General features: G+C 39.6%; 1 protein-coding gene across 8 annotated transcripts in view; it reads right to left on the bottom strand.

Moving 5' to 3' along the window:
* Positions 1 to 16,824, bottom strand: part of LOC121415187 (histone-lysine N-methyltransferase ASH1L-like) — a 107,842-nt gene that overhangs the window by 56,790 nt on the left and 34,228 nt on the right. For 7 of the 8 annotated variants that reach the window (XM_041608346.1, XM_041608343.1, XM_041608344.1 and 4 more), the window contains one exon: positions 814 to 6,521. In XM_041608346.1, coding sequence (XP_041464280.1) covers positions 814 to 6,521 — 5,708 coding nt within the window. Of the gene's footprint in view, positions 1 to 813; positions 6,522 to 11,724; positions 11,961 to 16,824 lie in introns of those variants that run through there. The other variant, XM_041608345.1, reaches the window with a different exon arrangement.

Below are 16,824 nucleotides of genomic sequence, written 5' to 3'. Positions count from 1 at the left end.
TAGTCTAATGTCATTTCGTCTATCAGCCATTTGGTCCAATAACCATTTGGTCAAATAATCACTTTGTCTAATCACCAGTTCGTCTATAACCATTTTGTCTTATACCAAGTTGGTCTAATACCCATTTTCTTTTCATTCATTTCCCGCAATGAACACAAAGTCCAATTAGACCGAATGGTATATGGACTAAAAAAAAACATTCTTCTCTCAAGAAAGATGTTAATGTCAAACCTGATTTACAGCACTGTATGCAAAGTTTACAAAATAATGTTGAAATAACTAAATATGTTTCTGCTAATATTTTGAATAACTTTCAGCCATGTTGGTATGAAAATGGCAGTGTTGTATATGTAAAAGTTTACAGAAAAAGCAGTAGCATGTTGAAAAATATCACATCATACACACCAATGTTTTGGAAAACTTTTAGGAATGTTTGCTGAGGTGCTAATGCAGACAAATTCCATTTGAAAAGATGTGAATGAAAATGAAATATATCAACATACCAAGAGTTGACATAAAAGACATGGCTAACTTTTGAGCCATTTTGACATTTCAGTGCAAAAATAATCAGTAAAATCTTATTCTTTTAGCAATGTTTCTATATACACTGTATGCAGCCAAACCAGAACCCAGTTACCGGGATAATAATATATGTGTAAAGTGCTAAGCTTTGTCGTTTTTGATGTGATGAGTGGCATACAAAAATTGAATATCATTATTCATATTATAAAACAAAAGAGCCTTAACAATTGGAATATTTTTCTAGAACAATAGCAAGTGTAATAGAGATTTGTATCATCACAAAGGACTCACCCTTTAGGATCCTGTTCTGTCAGCTGAGGAGGGGGCTCCTTCATGAGTTTCCTCTTTTTGAGCGGAATGGATGACTCGTCCAGCACTGGAGATGTTGCTTTGGCCACAGCAGTCTCTGGAACCTTCTTCTTGGTGACCTTCAGTACCTGTTGAGATGTCTTCTTCACCCTGACATAAGCCTTCGGCAGTGATGCTGCCTGGAGTTTGGAACTCTCAGACATTGCAACCGGAACGGGCGGGGGAGATACAGGGGTAGAGGATGGGGCAATGGGGGTAGATGGAATGGACTTGGAGGGTAAGGGTTTGGTGGTGGAAGCTGAAGAAGAGGAGGGTGAGGAAATGGTTTGAGGCTCTGGGGTGGATGTACTCTCCACTGCAGATGAAACCGATGATGATTCCTTGGCAATATCTTCGGCATCTGCTGTACTTCCCTCATGCGAAACTACATCAGGTTTTGCAATGTTCACTGTTCCTTTAGGTGCTACAGAACCATCTTTCATGTCAGATGCCTTCTTGGTTTTAGAATCAACTGGTACGATCGCAGATTCTGAAGGCTGCGCATCTACAGGTTCTGATGATTTGGAAGCTTTTTTACTGGTAGAACAAGCAGCAGGCAAAGTCTGCTGTGACAGGCCAGTTATCAAAGACATTTTGCCAGTAATGAGAGAAGACAAAGGCTCTTCATCGGGTAGTTCTTCAAGGTTTTCAACATTCAGTTTTTTGTTAGTTTGTTCCTTCAATTTTTTCACCCTTCCACCAATGACTCTCTTTGATTTTTTCTTTTCAAGTAATTTTACTTTTTTGGGAGACAATTTCAATTTCTTAGAGGACATCTTAGGAGAGATCTTGGGAGAAGTTTCAGGTGAGATGTCTGTTGATTCAGGTATAGGTGGTTGTGTTGATTTGCCCGAATGTTTTGATTTTTTGACTGGACCAGTTCTATTTGAATCTGATTTGGATGGAATAACTGTGTTCTTTGTTTTTGATAATGCTTTGGTCTTTTCATCTTTTGGTGAATCTCCTTTTGATGAAACTCCCTTACTTGGCACCTTCTTGTTTGAAGCCACCACTTTGGCAGGGACTGTTTTTCTAGATGTCCCTTTTGCTGCTGGGACTTTGGTTGGCGTTCCTTCCTCCAACCTATTTTCAGGTGAAGCAAGGTCTACAGCTTCTTGGGGAGAAGTAATGAAAGAATCAGAGGCACTTTCCACCATTTCAACAGGTGAATTTGGAACTTCAAGAGATGTTTCTGTTCGAGACTTAGTTTGGAGAGCCAAATCGGTTAAATTATCAATACTAGCTGTTTCACATCCAATACTGTCCTTGGTAGTTTCTGCAACTGTTTTCGCGGTCAATAGAAGTTTTTTCCAACCCTTTTTAGGTCCTCTTTTTCTGCGCTTTCTTTTGGCAATAGTGACACTCTGAATGAAAGACTCTTTCTCTGTACAAGCAACAGTTTCTATTTGCACTGGTTTGTCCACCACATTCCGCTGTTTTATGTCATTTGATGCCTTTGATTTTCCAGGAGGGCGGCCTCTCCTCTTTGGTATCTTGTTAGGTTGTTTAGTGACCTTTTCTGCAACGTTGATTGAATTGTCTGATGCAAGGTGGTCTACATGGCAAATTTCAGTTGTCCTATCATTAATGACACCACCTGTCGTTATTGATGGCATAATGTGATCATCACAAATAGTACTGTTTGCAGAATCAAAGATCAATGTATCAGGACTTATCAAACCAGAATCAATAGTACTTTTTATTTTTCGCTTCCTACCTGTAGTGCCCTTTGGCTGGGGCAGTTTTACTGGCAAAGTATTTGGCATATCAAGAAGTTTTTTAGGTGGACGACCTCTTCGCTTTGGTTGAGGAGGAAGTTGACCAGACACCTGGACTGATGGAAGGGGTTGGTCTGGCACCTGTACTGTTGGAAAAAGTTTGTCTGACACCTGGAGGGGCAGTGTCTGATTAGGAGCTGAAAGGGTGGGAAACACTAATGCAGGGGGATTGTCAACAACTTCTGAGGCAACAATTGGTACTTTCCTTGGCCTCCCCCTTGGCCTTCCTGGACTCTTTTTCTTCACAACTTTTGCTTTGGCCAAACTCACTTGGACAGGCAATGACTCAGGGATTTGTTTCTTTCTTCCTTTCTTTGGAGTAGGTACACTCTTTGGGATCTGAAAATCAGTGACTGGCAAACTGTTCAGTTTGCCATGATCAAGGATCGGCGTCAATCCATCTCTCAAGGGTACCTGAGCTACGGTTGTCCTTTCATGCCCTCTATTGACCTGTGACATGCTTGTGCAAGGTGATTTGGCCATGGCAAATGATATTGGTGCTTTTCTGGCTGCCGAACTACTTGTGCTTTGATCAAACATACCAAAAACAGGTTCAGAATCACAAGAGTCCACATAGTATGATGATTCATCTGTCTCACCTTGGCAGCGATTCTTTTCACGCTCCCGCCTCTTCTTCTTCCGGAGTTTGTTCCAGAGATAGAGCTTCTTGTACCTCAAGGCAGTAGCCAGGTACGACGGTCTCAGAGGATAGGAGTTGTATGTAGTGTTCATTTTGGCAACAGAAGTAAGATAGTTTTCTACAGGTTTCTTTGCAAGGTTTGCGGGGTGCGGACTCTGTGGAACACTTACAAGGGAAAGTTCGGCCATCATCATTGCTAAAGAATCCATCTCAAATAGAAAGGTTGGACTAACACGGCCAAGCATACGTGACATGTGGTATCTTTTCCTTCTCTTCTTGCAATGCAGATTCAAGTACTGCCATTGAGCATGTTTCAATTTTCTATGTTTTTCCCGCTTCCCAAAACCATAAAGTCCATGATCTGAAGTGGCTAGAGGATGTGATTCCAAAACCTCGGTGGGTATTTCAGTTTCAGTTGTGGGTGGGACAGATAGTATTCGTTTGTGTTTGTCACTTAATTGTTGATCAGGATTGCTATTGTTATCAGTACCTATGCCACTGTCACTAAAGAGGGTTTCCTCACTGACACAAGTTGTGGCACTTTGTGGGGAAGGGGTCTGCTCTTTATGCTTTGATTGTCCTTCTGCCGGTCCATTCTCACTCACTTTCTTTCCTTTCCCTAAACCAATGGCAGAAGAGTGATCTGGTTCGGTGAACACATGTGTATCTTTTTTGTTATGAGAGGATTTTCCATGATCTTCAGATCTAGAGGGCGATGCATTTTTCTTTGGTCTCCCAACTTTCCTTGTTTTGGCCTTTTTGTGTGAATTAGAAATGCTGTCATTAGAAAATGCTGGTTTAGTGATGGGGGTAAAGGTATGCTCAGTATCAGGAATGTCAATATGAAGCGGAGTCGTTGGGCTCAAAGTCTTAGATTCTTCTAATAAATTCTTCTTCACTGAGTTCTTACTCTTAATCTTTTTTGTCTTTTTCACAATTTTATCACTCTTTACAGAGGGTGACGGCGACTGACTTTGTTTTACTTTCTTGTTGGTTGTCTTTTTGGTCTTTGGCACTGTCTTCAGCAAAAGTTCTGGATGAGAAAGACTACTTGTTGGTAAGGTTACTGAGAGCTTGGGCAGATGGGCAATCTTTCTGTTTTTCCCATTAAGTGATTTCTGTGTACTGCTGTCATATCCAACATCTCTATTGTCATCATCACTGTCTATATTGTTCATAAGGACAGAAGCTGCCATAGTGGGTGACAATCTGCCACTCTTGATCAAAGAATGGACACTGTCTGAATTCAAGACCTTTGTTTTCAGCTTCTTCTTCTTTCTAACTATTTTTCCAGAGCCACTACTGCTCAAAGTGCCAACTCTTTTAGGACTATCCTCACCACTTTTGTGTAATTTTTTAACCTTCTTTTTCTTTAACTTTCCACTTTTTGAAGAGACAGGACTTGAACTGTTACTACTACATGACTTCTCACTATGGCATGATGAAGATGGTGATGATGATGACAACGATCCACTTGGACTTGATTTCAGAGATTTCTTTTTGAGCTTGGGAGTACTGTTTACACTCTTTGAGCCCAACTTCGATGACGAAGGGCTCATAGACTTGGATTTTTTCTTTGTTTTTACTTTGGCGTCCCTCTTTTTTGTTTTCTTTGTCTTAGACAGATCATCAGGTGTTACTGAAAGTTTCGTCTTTGATTTCTTTGTCTTTTGAGCACTGCCTTTGCTTTTGCATTCTAGTACATGCCTAGTTTCATCATCGGATGAACTTAACGATGGGGGGACAAACCGATGAGGAGACAAACTAACTTTCTTAATAATCTTCTTTGTAGATTTGCTGCTGCCCTCTGATAACACTGGAGATATCGATGGTGACTTAGTGACTTTGTGTCCTTTGTGTTCTTTATGTTTTAATTTAGAACCTTGAACTTTCGGAGATGATACAACTTTTACACTCTGTTTTGGTGACTTTTTGTGACTTACTTCAGACTTCTTTGTGGATGTCACATGCTTATCTTTTGTCCTTGCTTTAGTGGTTTTCATTACCTCCTTTGTCTTTGAGACTGAGTGGTTCTTAGTGAGTATTCCTTTATTTGTTGATGATGGACTTGACAGTGTGGAATCACTGGTGACTGGCTGATTGGGATACTGAGTTGGGCTCTTGGACTTTTTGGCCTTTGTGCCAGCTTTTGGACTTTGTTGCTGGCTGTGCTGTCCTTGATGCTGATAGACCTGCTTATATTTAGGACTATACCCTGTCGCGACAGTATATTCTGATCCATGACCTTGTTGCATTTGGCACACCTTTTTGGCAAACAGGTCCTGATCTTGCTCATCACTCGTCACATTAGGTGTATTATCAGATTCCTTTTCACTCACAAGTGCATCTGCTCCAAAATTATGTGCATAAGACTGGTATCCAAAGCCTGGATGTTGAGGAGGGGGCGCCACTAAAGCTGTGGTGGCATCCTCCCCTTCACGTACTTCAAGAACTGATTCTATCATCATACTGGTGTCCATAGCATATGAATTTGAAGTTACCTGCACATTGTCAGGTTGATTTGTGTGATTATGTTTCATAGGCATAGGTACTTGCTGCTGGTGCTGCGGTTGATGCTGATTGGATCCCATCAAAGAAGGCTGGGCAACCATCCCACCAGGGGTCTGGGATGTCAATGACTGCGACACCATAGCTACAGGTGGCATCCCCATGACACCCATATTGCTGACAGCTGGACCATTGGTAAGTTGTTTGCAATAATCCACATTGATATTATCCGTCTGCAAATGTTGCTGGATCTCTGCTTCTGAAAACTCAATGGAGTCATTCATAAGCTGATGAGCTAAGGATTCCATCTCCAGCTGCTCCGTTGCACCCGAGTTGACAAGGGCCTGCAGGAGGTTGTCATCAACTTCCTGCAAGAGGGAATTGTTGGTCTCTTCGCTGCCTCCTGCCTGGACCATGACCCCTTGACACTGTGAGAGCGAGAGATCGTTTGGGGCACTTGTACCAACATCAGCATTGACGACAGCATCGACATCTGCCAGGGACACCTGTACCGGGCCATCTCCGTGGGCAGGATGACTATGGTCAAACTGAAGCTGTAGTCCCACACAGCTCTCCATTGTATCTTTCTTGATCTGGTGGCATGGGGCAGTGTTTCCGGCGTTGGTATCCTGATGAGATGTGTCTTTGTCTAGTGAGTTGTTGTTGTTGTGGGTGGCGATGACGTCTCCAGGTTCAGTCCCTGGATCTATTCTTGCATGTTGAATCTAATACAAAGGAAAGACAAAATGCAAAAAAAAGAATTTAACAAAGTGTTTTCCTAGATTTGACTGTAAAATATAAGAAAAAGTAATATTTACTGCAAATCATAGATAAAATCATTTATATATTCAGCTGTAAAAAAAAGAATAACATGTACTTAAAAATGCACAAAGATTGAAGTGTGGTGAAATTTTAACTTGATAGTATTCAGAATAATCCCTCTCTAGATATGTCAGAAGTCTAACAATCTCACAAATCGCCTCCACCATGTCTATTTACACGTGAGAACCAATAGTACATGCTTGCATTACCACTTCAATTTCCTGCTAACTGCCATTACTATAATACTTGTTTATTCTACTGTGAAAAAGCCCATAATTGCACAAAAAAGTCATCGCACTCTGGATGTTTTAATAGCCAGCCAGAAACACGATCCCACTTCTGCATAGAAAACAGAGCGCAGGAAAACTGGTGGAAATCATTCCAGAGAAGGCTACAATGAAACAACCAGCACTGCCTATTGACTATAAAAGCCAACCTCGCCAAGGCTAACTTCGCACGCTGACTTCCCCAGGGACGGTGTTGCAATTTTATTAGGCGAGCCCCTACCCAACACAAAACCACGCACTCTATGGAACCGAGACACTGCTTCCTGTGCTTCCCAATTATACCTGTATCCAGCTCCAAGAGCAATTTACGCGAGGGAGATGTGGGGAAAAAAGGGGGAATCTCTATTTGCGGCTCCCGCTTCATTATGATTGGAGATCGGATATGACCCATCCTCCCCATCCATGCTCTCTTCAATATTGATGATAGTCTGTTGACATTTGAGTTTCAATAACACTGCTGCAAGTCATAAACATACATCAATCGCAACAAAATATCATCTGATGGCAAAAACAGGTTCTTTCAATGGGGAGAATGAGGCACAGTTTCCACTATGGTACACAGATCAAATTGTTCTCTCTTCCTATTAATCTTCAAATGTAACTCCAAATGCATCAAAACGGAATCAATCCCAGGGCTTCGCATCACAATGGAGACACTCTCGAAATAAATAAAATAATAATAATCTATAGCATTTTTGAGGTGCAGATTCATATAGTTTCCTATTCAATGGCGCACTATATATTACCCCTGCTTCTAAAGGCGCTTGGTGCATTCAAGGAATTAATCCTGCCTGGTACCCATTCACCTCACCTGGGTTGAGTGCAGCAGAATGTGGATAAAATTTCTTGCTGAAAGAAAACATACCGTGGCTGAGATTCGAAACCCATGTCCCTCTCATTGAAAGACGAGATTCGTAACCACTAGACCACATGCCCCCATTGGAATATCCTTCACACATAAAACCAAATTGTGGAGCGTCATGGCCCAGTGGATAAGTCTCCAGACTTTGAAACAGAGGGTCGTGCCTTCAAATCCCAGCCATGGTGTAATTTCCTTCAGCAGAGGAATTCATCCACAGTGTGCTGCACTCGAAATGGGTACACGCAGGAAGAAATTCCTCAAAAAGTTGTGTGCACCTGAAGCCGAGCTTAGCCTGGTAATAATAATATTATTTTTATTATCATTATTATATTTGTATTTTGTTAACTTTTGGACTCCTGCCATTTACAAGCTTTCTACAGGTGTTCCATTTTCCATTTATTTGTATCACTTACAATATTAATTTACTACGCTTATGTATTTGATCTATTTTTGTATAAACATGTGTATTTCAAATGCACATATTTTGTTGTTTTTTAATGGAAAAGAATAAATGAATTGAATTGAAAAAAATAATAGCAGGGCCCGCTGGGAGAACAGTTTTTGGAACTGAAGTGGCTACCCTGGGTAAATATACTGTTATTATTATCATTATTATTGATTGGAACATATCGAATTCTAGTGTCTTTAGCCCACTGTCAACAAGTAAAAAGACAAAACACTTGAAGAGAAGTAAAGATATGGGTTCCCAATATCCATTTTCATATACCTTTCACTTATTAAAAATATTTGTAATAATGACATCCAAATAAGCGTAAAATCTATTTTTTTATTAAGATAGATATCAACTCTATATCTTGACAGAGAAGGCCTATGGGCTTTATGTATATTTGGTGGAGTTAATTGATGATCCCGCATGTTCAGGGTTAAGCCGTTGGTCAGTCGCATACAAACATGTATATAAAAAGATATAAAAGGGTATAAAATACATCAATAGTTCATTTGTAGGGCTTGCACTGGTCATATGAAAAAGACTCCGTTCTACAAAAAAACAGCTGTTCATTTAGACCATGTTCTCTAAGCAACTTCAATGAAGAGCATTTAAGAAAGAAACACTCTACATTTCAAATGAATTTATTGTCAGCTAAGGCTACTTAGTCTTTATTGAAAGGTTTCACTGCGATGTCAGTTTATTGAAATAGATTTCTGCCAACCAGACACTCCTACCCTACAAGTCATCCTGTCCCACCAGCTAGCTACACAAGCAGACCTAATTCTACACATATGTCCGGGTGAAAATCTCCTGAAACTGAAGCACCCTTGAGGATCTGGTCCTAATTGAAGCTCATAAAACCCGATACCCAGATAGAAGCCAAAGTCAATGGCCTGGATGGAACAGAGACAAAGGCCGTTGATCTGATGAACGAGAACCTAATCAGTCTTAATCAACTAGACCAGTGATTCAGACACACTGCAATTAGTGCAGTCGATGATGACGCGAGTGAGCGTGGGAACTATACCCCCTGCGTGTATGTGTGTTAATATTCTCAATGCTTTTGCAAAGTGAGTACGTCTGGTCACAGCTATAGAATTAGTCGCATAAGACACCTACATATAAATTATAACTGGGTAACCCCAATTTGGAACCAAGTCAAAGAACTAGTGTCTGTACATGGTAAAGCATAAAATTTTGAATGACTGTAACCCCTTTAACACAAACCATTGTTTTTATGAATCATAATTCATAAAAAATTACAAGACCAAAACAGATGATATAAAATACGTGTTTCTGCATAGCCATTTATATCATGGGTATACTTTGACCTTTTAAATGAGTAAACATATACATATAGGCCTAAAGGGGTTTCATTTTAATGCAAATAGTATTTTCTCCAAGCAACTCTGAAAGGAACACACTAACCCGAGGACAGGTTGTTCTAAAAGTAACTACACATCTGACCCTGATAAACCCATTGGTAAATATTTCTATGGATTACACAGCATTTAAACTCAAAGTGCTTGAGGTCATTCTATTTAAGAACTAGACTAGGGCCGTTGCCCTAGTTGCCCACCAAAAAGGGTGGTGCTGTTACATATTTCGGTTCATTCCTGGAGTTATTCTTAATTATTTTCAAAACCATCCTAATAATCTAGTAAACTTCATGGCTGTAGGGTCCATGGAACTTGAGTTGCACATCCTCAAACACACACACACAAAAACAGAAGACAAAATGAGGTGGCCTCATGACCATGACCCTACACAAATAATTTCTGGTTTTAAGAAGAATTCGTGGGGCAATTCAATTCAATTTAACTAAAATAAACAGTTACTTTCTTACATTTCTCACAAAATATCATTTTTCAATATGATTTATACAAAATCAATTATTATGTTAATCAATATATATATCAACAGAAGGAAGCATATAGTTCCCTGAAAGCAAAAGCTCTTGACGGGATGCACCTATTTTTAACATAAAATACAATACAAATACACAATATGCATTTGCAACAACATCAACAAAGAAAGCAAGTACAGGAATTGCCCACAGTCAAAATGAGACACTTGAGTTAAGCTGATAGTCTTGTTTAATTGGATTGTCATCCAACAAATGGAGGGGGTACCATGAATTCATTTAGGTAAGGGAAATAAAAAAAAACATGCTCTACCGATTCACAGGTTCTGTCAAAGCTGACAAATTACTTTGGACAAATTCCCTTTAAATTCACCCTTGCCATCACTAGCAGGATGTAAATCAAGCACTGTCTTGGGTACAGGCGATAGCACAGATATTAGAACAGTGTTACATCCGTATTGTAATTCATTCTGAAACCGAAACTCCCTTGCTCACTGAGAGCTGGACAATGGCTCAAGACATTGAAAGTAAGATGTCCATCAGGCAACGAGAATCACATCCTGGTTTGGCAACAGCAGGTCCTTCTGTTAATTCTAACACAAGCAGATGGTGAAATCTTCTGAAAATTGGGTCAAGACGGTCAAAATTACACCCATCTATTCAAGTAGAACCTTCGGAGTCGCACCATTACCGTGGTCAATCAACAAAGCTCATATCAATATAGGTTAGTTGTCAATGTAAATGTGGACTACAGGGCAAAGTGTACTAGATTTTTGAGATGGTAACTCTCAAGTTTTAAACCCTCATGTACATCAAATTTTCAATAATTGAGATATGAAAAAATTTTCTGAACTGAAACTCGAGAGTTGCAGTGAGCATAAATTTTACGATTGAGTCCTTCAAAACCAACATTAACATCATCATAGGAAGAGATCAAGTGAGTTTCGCAGAATTTCCGCAAACTAAATGCCGTGCAGTAATGGATCTAGATTGAAACCCCTTGCATACATGTATCATGCTGAACTTTAATAACACAGGATAGTACACATGGGCACATGTATTTATTATAATTTGGGGGAAAAGAGATCAAAAAGAATGCCATGCTAATTTCACGTGATACTGGGCAACTACTCATTATCTATCATAATCATTAGGCACACATGTTTGAATTCAGATATGTGTACATAAAAACGTTTCAGTTGTCATTTTGTTGCTTCATTCGAACACATGTTTATATATTTACCACAACCATACATTACATTCATATCTAGCTTCTACAGCTCAATGCAATTAGTAACTGACCTCAATCGGAGAGGTATGTACGTAAAGTAGTCTTCAGGAAGTGATCTAAATTATTATAGTCATACATTAAAATCAACCTTACAATTACAACATGTACCTACAAAGAGTATTAATAACCAAATATAATAAAACGTATAAGTAAACAGCCCTCATTGCAGACAACACAATAAAGAGATCAATGTAAACCAACATCAGACATTCCTTTCAACTTTTCTGTGTGGAAACTTGAATACAGTCTGTGTGATAATCAGCAACCATTACAAAAGATACAAAAATAGCATGGCCTGGAAATTACCGCGCTGTGCATAATTCACAGAGCTACAAAGAGCTTATCACATACCATTGCAGTAGACACACATGTCCTTGGCGCAAACAGGCAGCCAGCGACGACGACGACTCCCGTAAATGCAGAAGCTCTATTAATGTATGCGATAGCTATCATCCCATTATTTATCTCACTCCCGATCTCTTCCTCATGCCTCGTCATTAGACGTGCTTTTCAATTTTGGTTGAGGACAAGTCATTTGTGACGGTGTAAAAGGGCAAGCAGGCCAAAATCTGATGGGCTGCGTAAACCGTCCAATCACAATGTCCGGATCTCCGCATGAGAAAATTGTAGGCAGCAGCGATGTAATGTAGAAATCAATAATGACAATGATTATCCTATCTTACTATCCTTTATCTCCCGTCTCTCTTTCTCTCTCTATCTATTTCTGCCTTCCTCTTAATTCTTCATCTTCTAGTCTTCTTCCTTCTTATCTTCTCCACCTCCTCCTCCTCCATTTTCTTCTTCATCTTTCCTTACTCTTTCTGTTCTTCATCAGCCCATCCATCAAGTCTCTCACACACAGACATATCTGTCTCTAACTTGTCAGCTTGCCTATTTTAACTTTTATAGACTTATATTTTAATCCCTTTCTATCATTTTTTCCTTCCTCTATTTTAAACTCCCTCTCTCCCCCACTCTCTCTCTCTTTCATCTATCATCCTTTATACCAGATACATGTAGATGCATTCATAATTTCCTCCTCCAAAAAATTGTTATGTATTCATATTTTATGTATATAGTTCAGGTTCAAAATTTCACATTTTGAAAAACCATCTCTTTCCTTCCCTCACCTATATGTACCCCTCCCTCATCCCCGCCCCTCACGCCCTCAATACCCCCTCCCACTTCTCTCACCATCCCTCCCATACATTTCTCTCTTAATCACTTCCCTCTACAAACAGCAAACAATCCCTTTGACTATTGATATTTTCAACTTCTAAAGCGATGCTCATCGTGGCTAATTGACCTTCATACCAGAACAATGCCCTCACCCAGTGCATATTTCTCTACGAGGCCATTCCGCTCGGCTCACAAAATTAAAATCCATACAAGTTTACGCAGCCAATTGACCACATGCCATTATCGCATCATTTCGCACGATGCATGCCTCCCATCATGTCGGGCAATTAGCGTTATTACACGGGCGGGCGTGGGGAGCTGGGGTCTCCTTGTGTGTTTATCTGCTAATCTCTATGCATGCTGAGAAATGAAAGAATGGTTATAAATGACACTTTTGCTTAATCACCCTCTTCATCTATTTCTTTCTCCCTCTTAGCACCCCCCTCCCACACACACACTTTAGCTCTATGAACTAACTGAAAACTGTCTTCACAGTGATAAATCCATCAGAGTACTTACAGAATTAAATGCCATAATTGAAATATAATGCGAGGGGCAACGTGGTCTAGTGGTTAAGACTCTCGTCTTTCAATCTGAGGGACATGGGTTTGATTCCCAGCCATGGTGTGTTTTCCTTCTGTGAGAAATCTACCCACATTGTACTGCACTCATTCCAGGTGAGGTAAATGGATACCGACAGGAAGTAATTCCTCAAAAAGCTGAGAGCAAAGGAATCATAAACTAACACATCCAGGGTAATACAGGAGCACCTTGAGCACCTAGCAAGGTGGATACATGCACTATACAAGTCCTATATAATTATTATCATTATTTATAATTACATTTTCCTGAAATAATACATTACCTCGTGTCATTCAATCGAAGGACTGAATAACTAAACAAGTAATCTACTCCTCCAACATACATAACTGACATAAATGTGAATATTGGTCATTTGGATTCGGACTTTGAAAGCATCATCCAAACCAAATATTTTTCAAAATCAATATCTTACTTTACTTTCTTGGGGTGTAACGTTGTCAATGACTACATTTGGTGGATATAACATTAACAATTGAATCCACAAAATGCACAATTCATCATGATTCATCAAAAATGAATCACATTGAACATTTTGAAGAATAGATTACAAGTGCAATTTTCCCAATATAACCTTGCACATAATTGAGATCACTTCTAAGAATAAACTGAATAGCTGTAATACCGGCATGCTTGAATGAGTCAACTTTAGTGTGTTGATATGAAATCAATTCAATCTCTTTGCCTGCAGCGCAGTTCTTCTGGCAGCTTTACAGAGAGAATCGATCAGACTTTGCCGATTGAAAAATAAGCGTACACACACACGCTGATCACTATCAATATGCACACAGCTAATTTCCCATCAAGCACAATACTCGTCTAAAGCCAACATCGCTTGAATCTCAAGGGTATAGGGTGACAGAAATCAATACACATCAAATGATATCCATTATGGATTGCAAACAAATAGATGGGGCTTATAGCAGCTTGGTCTAGTGCCATTTGGTCCACTAACATTTGGTCTAAAAATCTGAATAACACTATAGCTAGGTAGTCTGCTGTGCACACCCCTGACTGGATGAGCAACCTACAATGACTTGTGTACAGAAGGTTCCTCTCATTCAAACAGCATGTTCTAATTGTGATAGTCTTAGATGAAGTCCCAAATGTTTCTGAATTATCTTTAGTTTAATCTTCAAAGGTTAAGATTGGAAGTATGATGATTATGCTAACTATCCACGCATTCCTTTCTGCTAATATTTTTTTTTTCAAGACAATTATGGTTAATCTGTGCCTTTTTATACGAGACTAACGTAAAAAGGGTTTCATTGTACTTTGTGATTTCATCTTTCTTCAAACATCCTCAAATTGGCAACTACATTGACACAAAAAGGTGAGAGCAAATTTTAGATTCTGAAATTACCTCTTCCCCATACCTCTCTGTCAAGGTTTCATTATTAGACATACGGTACCAACAGCCTTTTATCACCCGCATCTCGACTCGTCAAATCAATCAAGGGGTCAAGGGTCAGAACATTGGATACCCCTTCGCAACCTGAGCAGGGCTGCAGAAAACGCAGGGAATTTTAATCACATCTCACCGGGGTGATAATTGGAAAGCAAATCGAGCAGGCCTTGTTGATACAGGTGCGCCATTCTGACATTCTCCACATTAACTTCATGTATCTTTCTGGCGCTTTTTATTATTTTTTTAACTGAAGACCGATGACGACAGCGAGGCAACGGATATAAAGATGCTTTCCGATCCTAATGCGTACTTAGTGTCTTGTGATGAGCAGGAATAAGCCGCCCCTCGGGCAATTTCATTAACAGGATTTGCTTATCGCACATTTCAGCCCCCAGATCCGATCAAGCTCCTGACGGTTCTAAATGTCAACTTGGGAGGCATTTATTCACATTTCTTTCCACTTCATTTCCGAAATGCAAGCTCTCAAAAGCCCCTGGGGTCATCGGGATCGGCGCAACACCTTGGCGTGGTACGGATAAAGATGATGCAACATTAAGGTCTATCCGAGGTAATACGAGTGTCGTTGATGTTGCCACTGGTAACGCCAGGGTAGGATATAAGGGAAGAAGAGGTTCGGAATGGAATGAATAGATAGGATGAGTAAATAGAAGCAGTAGCAAGTGAAAATGAAAAGCCCATGAAACATTCATGAACAATGAAGCCCACATAATACCGAGTACAAACATGGAATGAATCTGTTGCAATGCAATATTATCACCAACGAAATAATGCCAAGAGAAATGGAAAAGTCTGCAGCGTGTACATGTTTTTGTGCACACGGGTAGCTCAAGTTGAGAATACCGATATCTGATTGTCTTTTTTTTTCAGAGGGCATGTAATTAATTATCAATGACTTGACATGCATCTCTTAAAAGCTCTGGAACACTATAGCCTGAAGCATGAATAAGAAATTTTCTTTTTTTCAAATATGATTCTCCAGCGGGTATTGAACAAATGATACAAGGAAATTGTAACAAGCAGACTCTTTCATTAAGAGCATCATCAAAATGCAGTTATATCTTTAACGTTTAATCACATCTTATTCTTCGGTCACATTTGCTCTACGGCGGCCATATTGTGAGTCAAAAACAGTTGTTTTATTCATTTTTATTCAAGCACCTATATGTAACTCTTACAAAAACTGTTATGACCGTCGTTTTCGACTCACCCAATGGCCATGGTGGGGAAAATGTGACTGAAGTATAAATGACGAAAGCATCTAATCAACCTGAAGCCCCTAAAAGATGAAGAGTTTATACATCACACATCTGCTCCTCATTAAAGCTAAAGAAAGTAATTGCAGTAAAACACTGATTTCGTGAGAGTCTGTAAAACCAAGGTTAAGTATTATATTATCGTGGATCTAGATCTGGTACAGTTACATAAACTGAACTTTGTGAAATCATAAAATCTAAGCTGAAAAACGATCACACTGAAGATCGCCAACACAGATAGGAAACGTGGGACAGTGTACTATTATTGCTGGAATAAAGACGCGACGGAAGTGACCCAATCCGCGCTTATTTTGCTTATTTCTCAGCAATTACACAATTTCTTCCAGAATCCTTTGGCACATATTTTTTTATTCATACAAACCGACACTTGGGTGGTCATTATATTGGATTCTGTAAAAAGTTACTTTGAGATCATTAACATAAATGGCATTTATCTTTAAGAGGTCATTGATCATGGATACCTTGGTTATTGATTATTGTTTTTGTTGTTGATAATGTTGCTGTTGTTTATTACATGGTATGAAGCCGAAATTGTTGCTTGTTGTGATATCAATGCCCAACCAAAGATCATCAGGATTGCATCTCTTCATTGCATCCCAGGCTACCTTGCAAATCTATCTGATCTGGGGTCCGTTGCAGAAGAGTTGCGTTTAAACGCAAGTAAAAACAAGTGGAACGCCTCTGGCCGTCTCACCTGCATCACGCGGTTCAATATAGCAGCAGTGCTGACTTTGAATACTACTCTAACTCGCACAAGATGTTCAGTGATACATGGTTACTTTTATGTCCACTTTTTATGAACTAGACCAATAAACTTACAGAGATATGATGGTTATTCAACAAAAAACCCCAACATGGCCGAAGTTCATTGACCTTACATGACCTTTGACCTTGATCATGTGACCTGAAACTCGAACAGGATGTTCAGTGATACTTGATTACTCTTATGTACAAGTTTCATGAATCAGA

This window comes from Lytechinus variegatus, chromosome 5 (genome assembly GCF_018143015.1).
Source record: "Lytechinus variegatus isolate NC3 chromosome 5, Lvar_3.0, whole genome shotgun sequence".
In the NCBI taxonomy this organism is placed as follows: domain Eukaryota; kingdom Metazoa; phylum Echinodermata; class Echinoidea; order Temnopleuroida; family Toxopneustidae; genus Lytechinus; species Lytechinus variegatus.
Note: the sequence above shows the minus strand (reverse complement) of the source record. Positions and strands in the feature narration are given on the sequence as shown.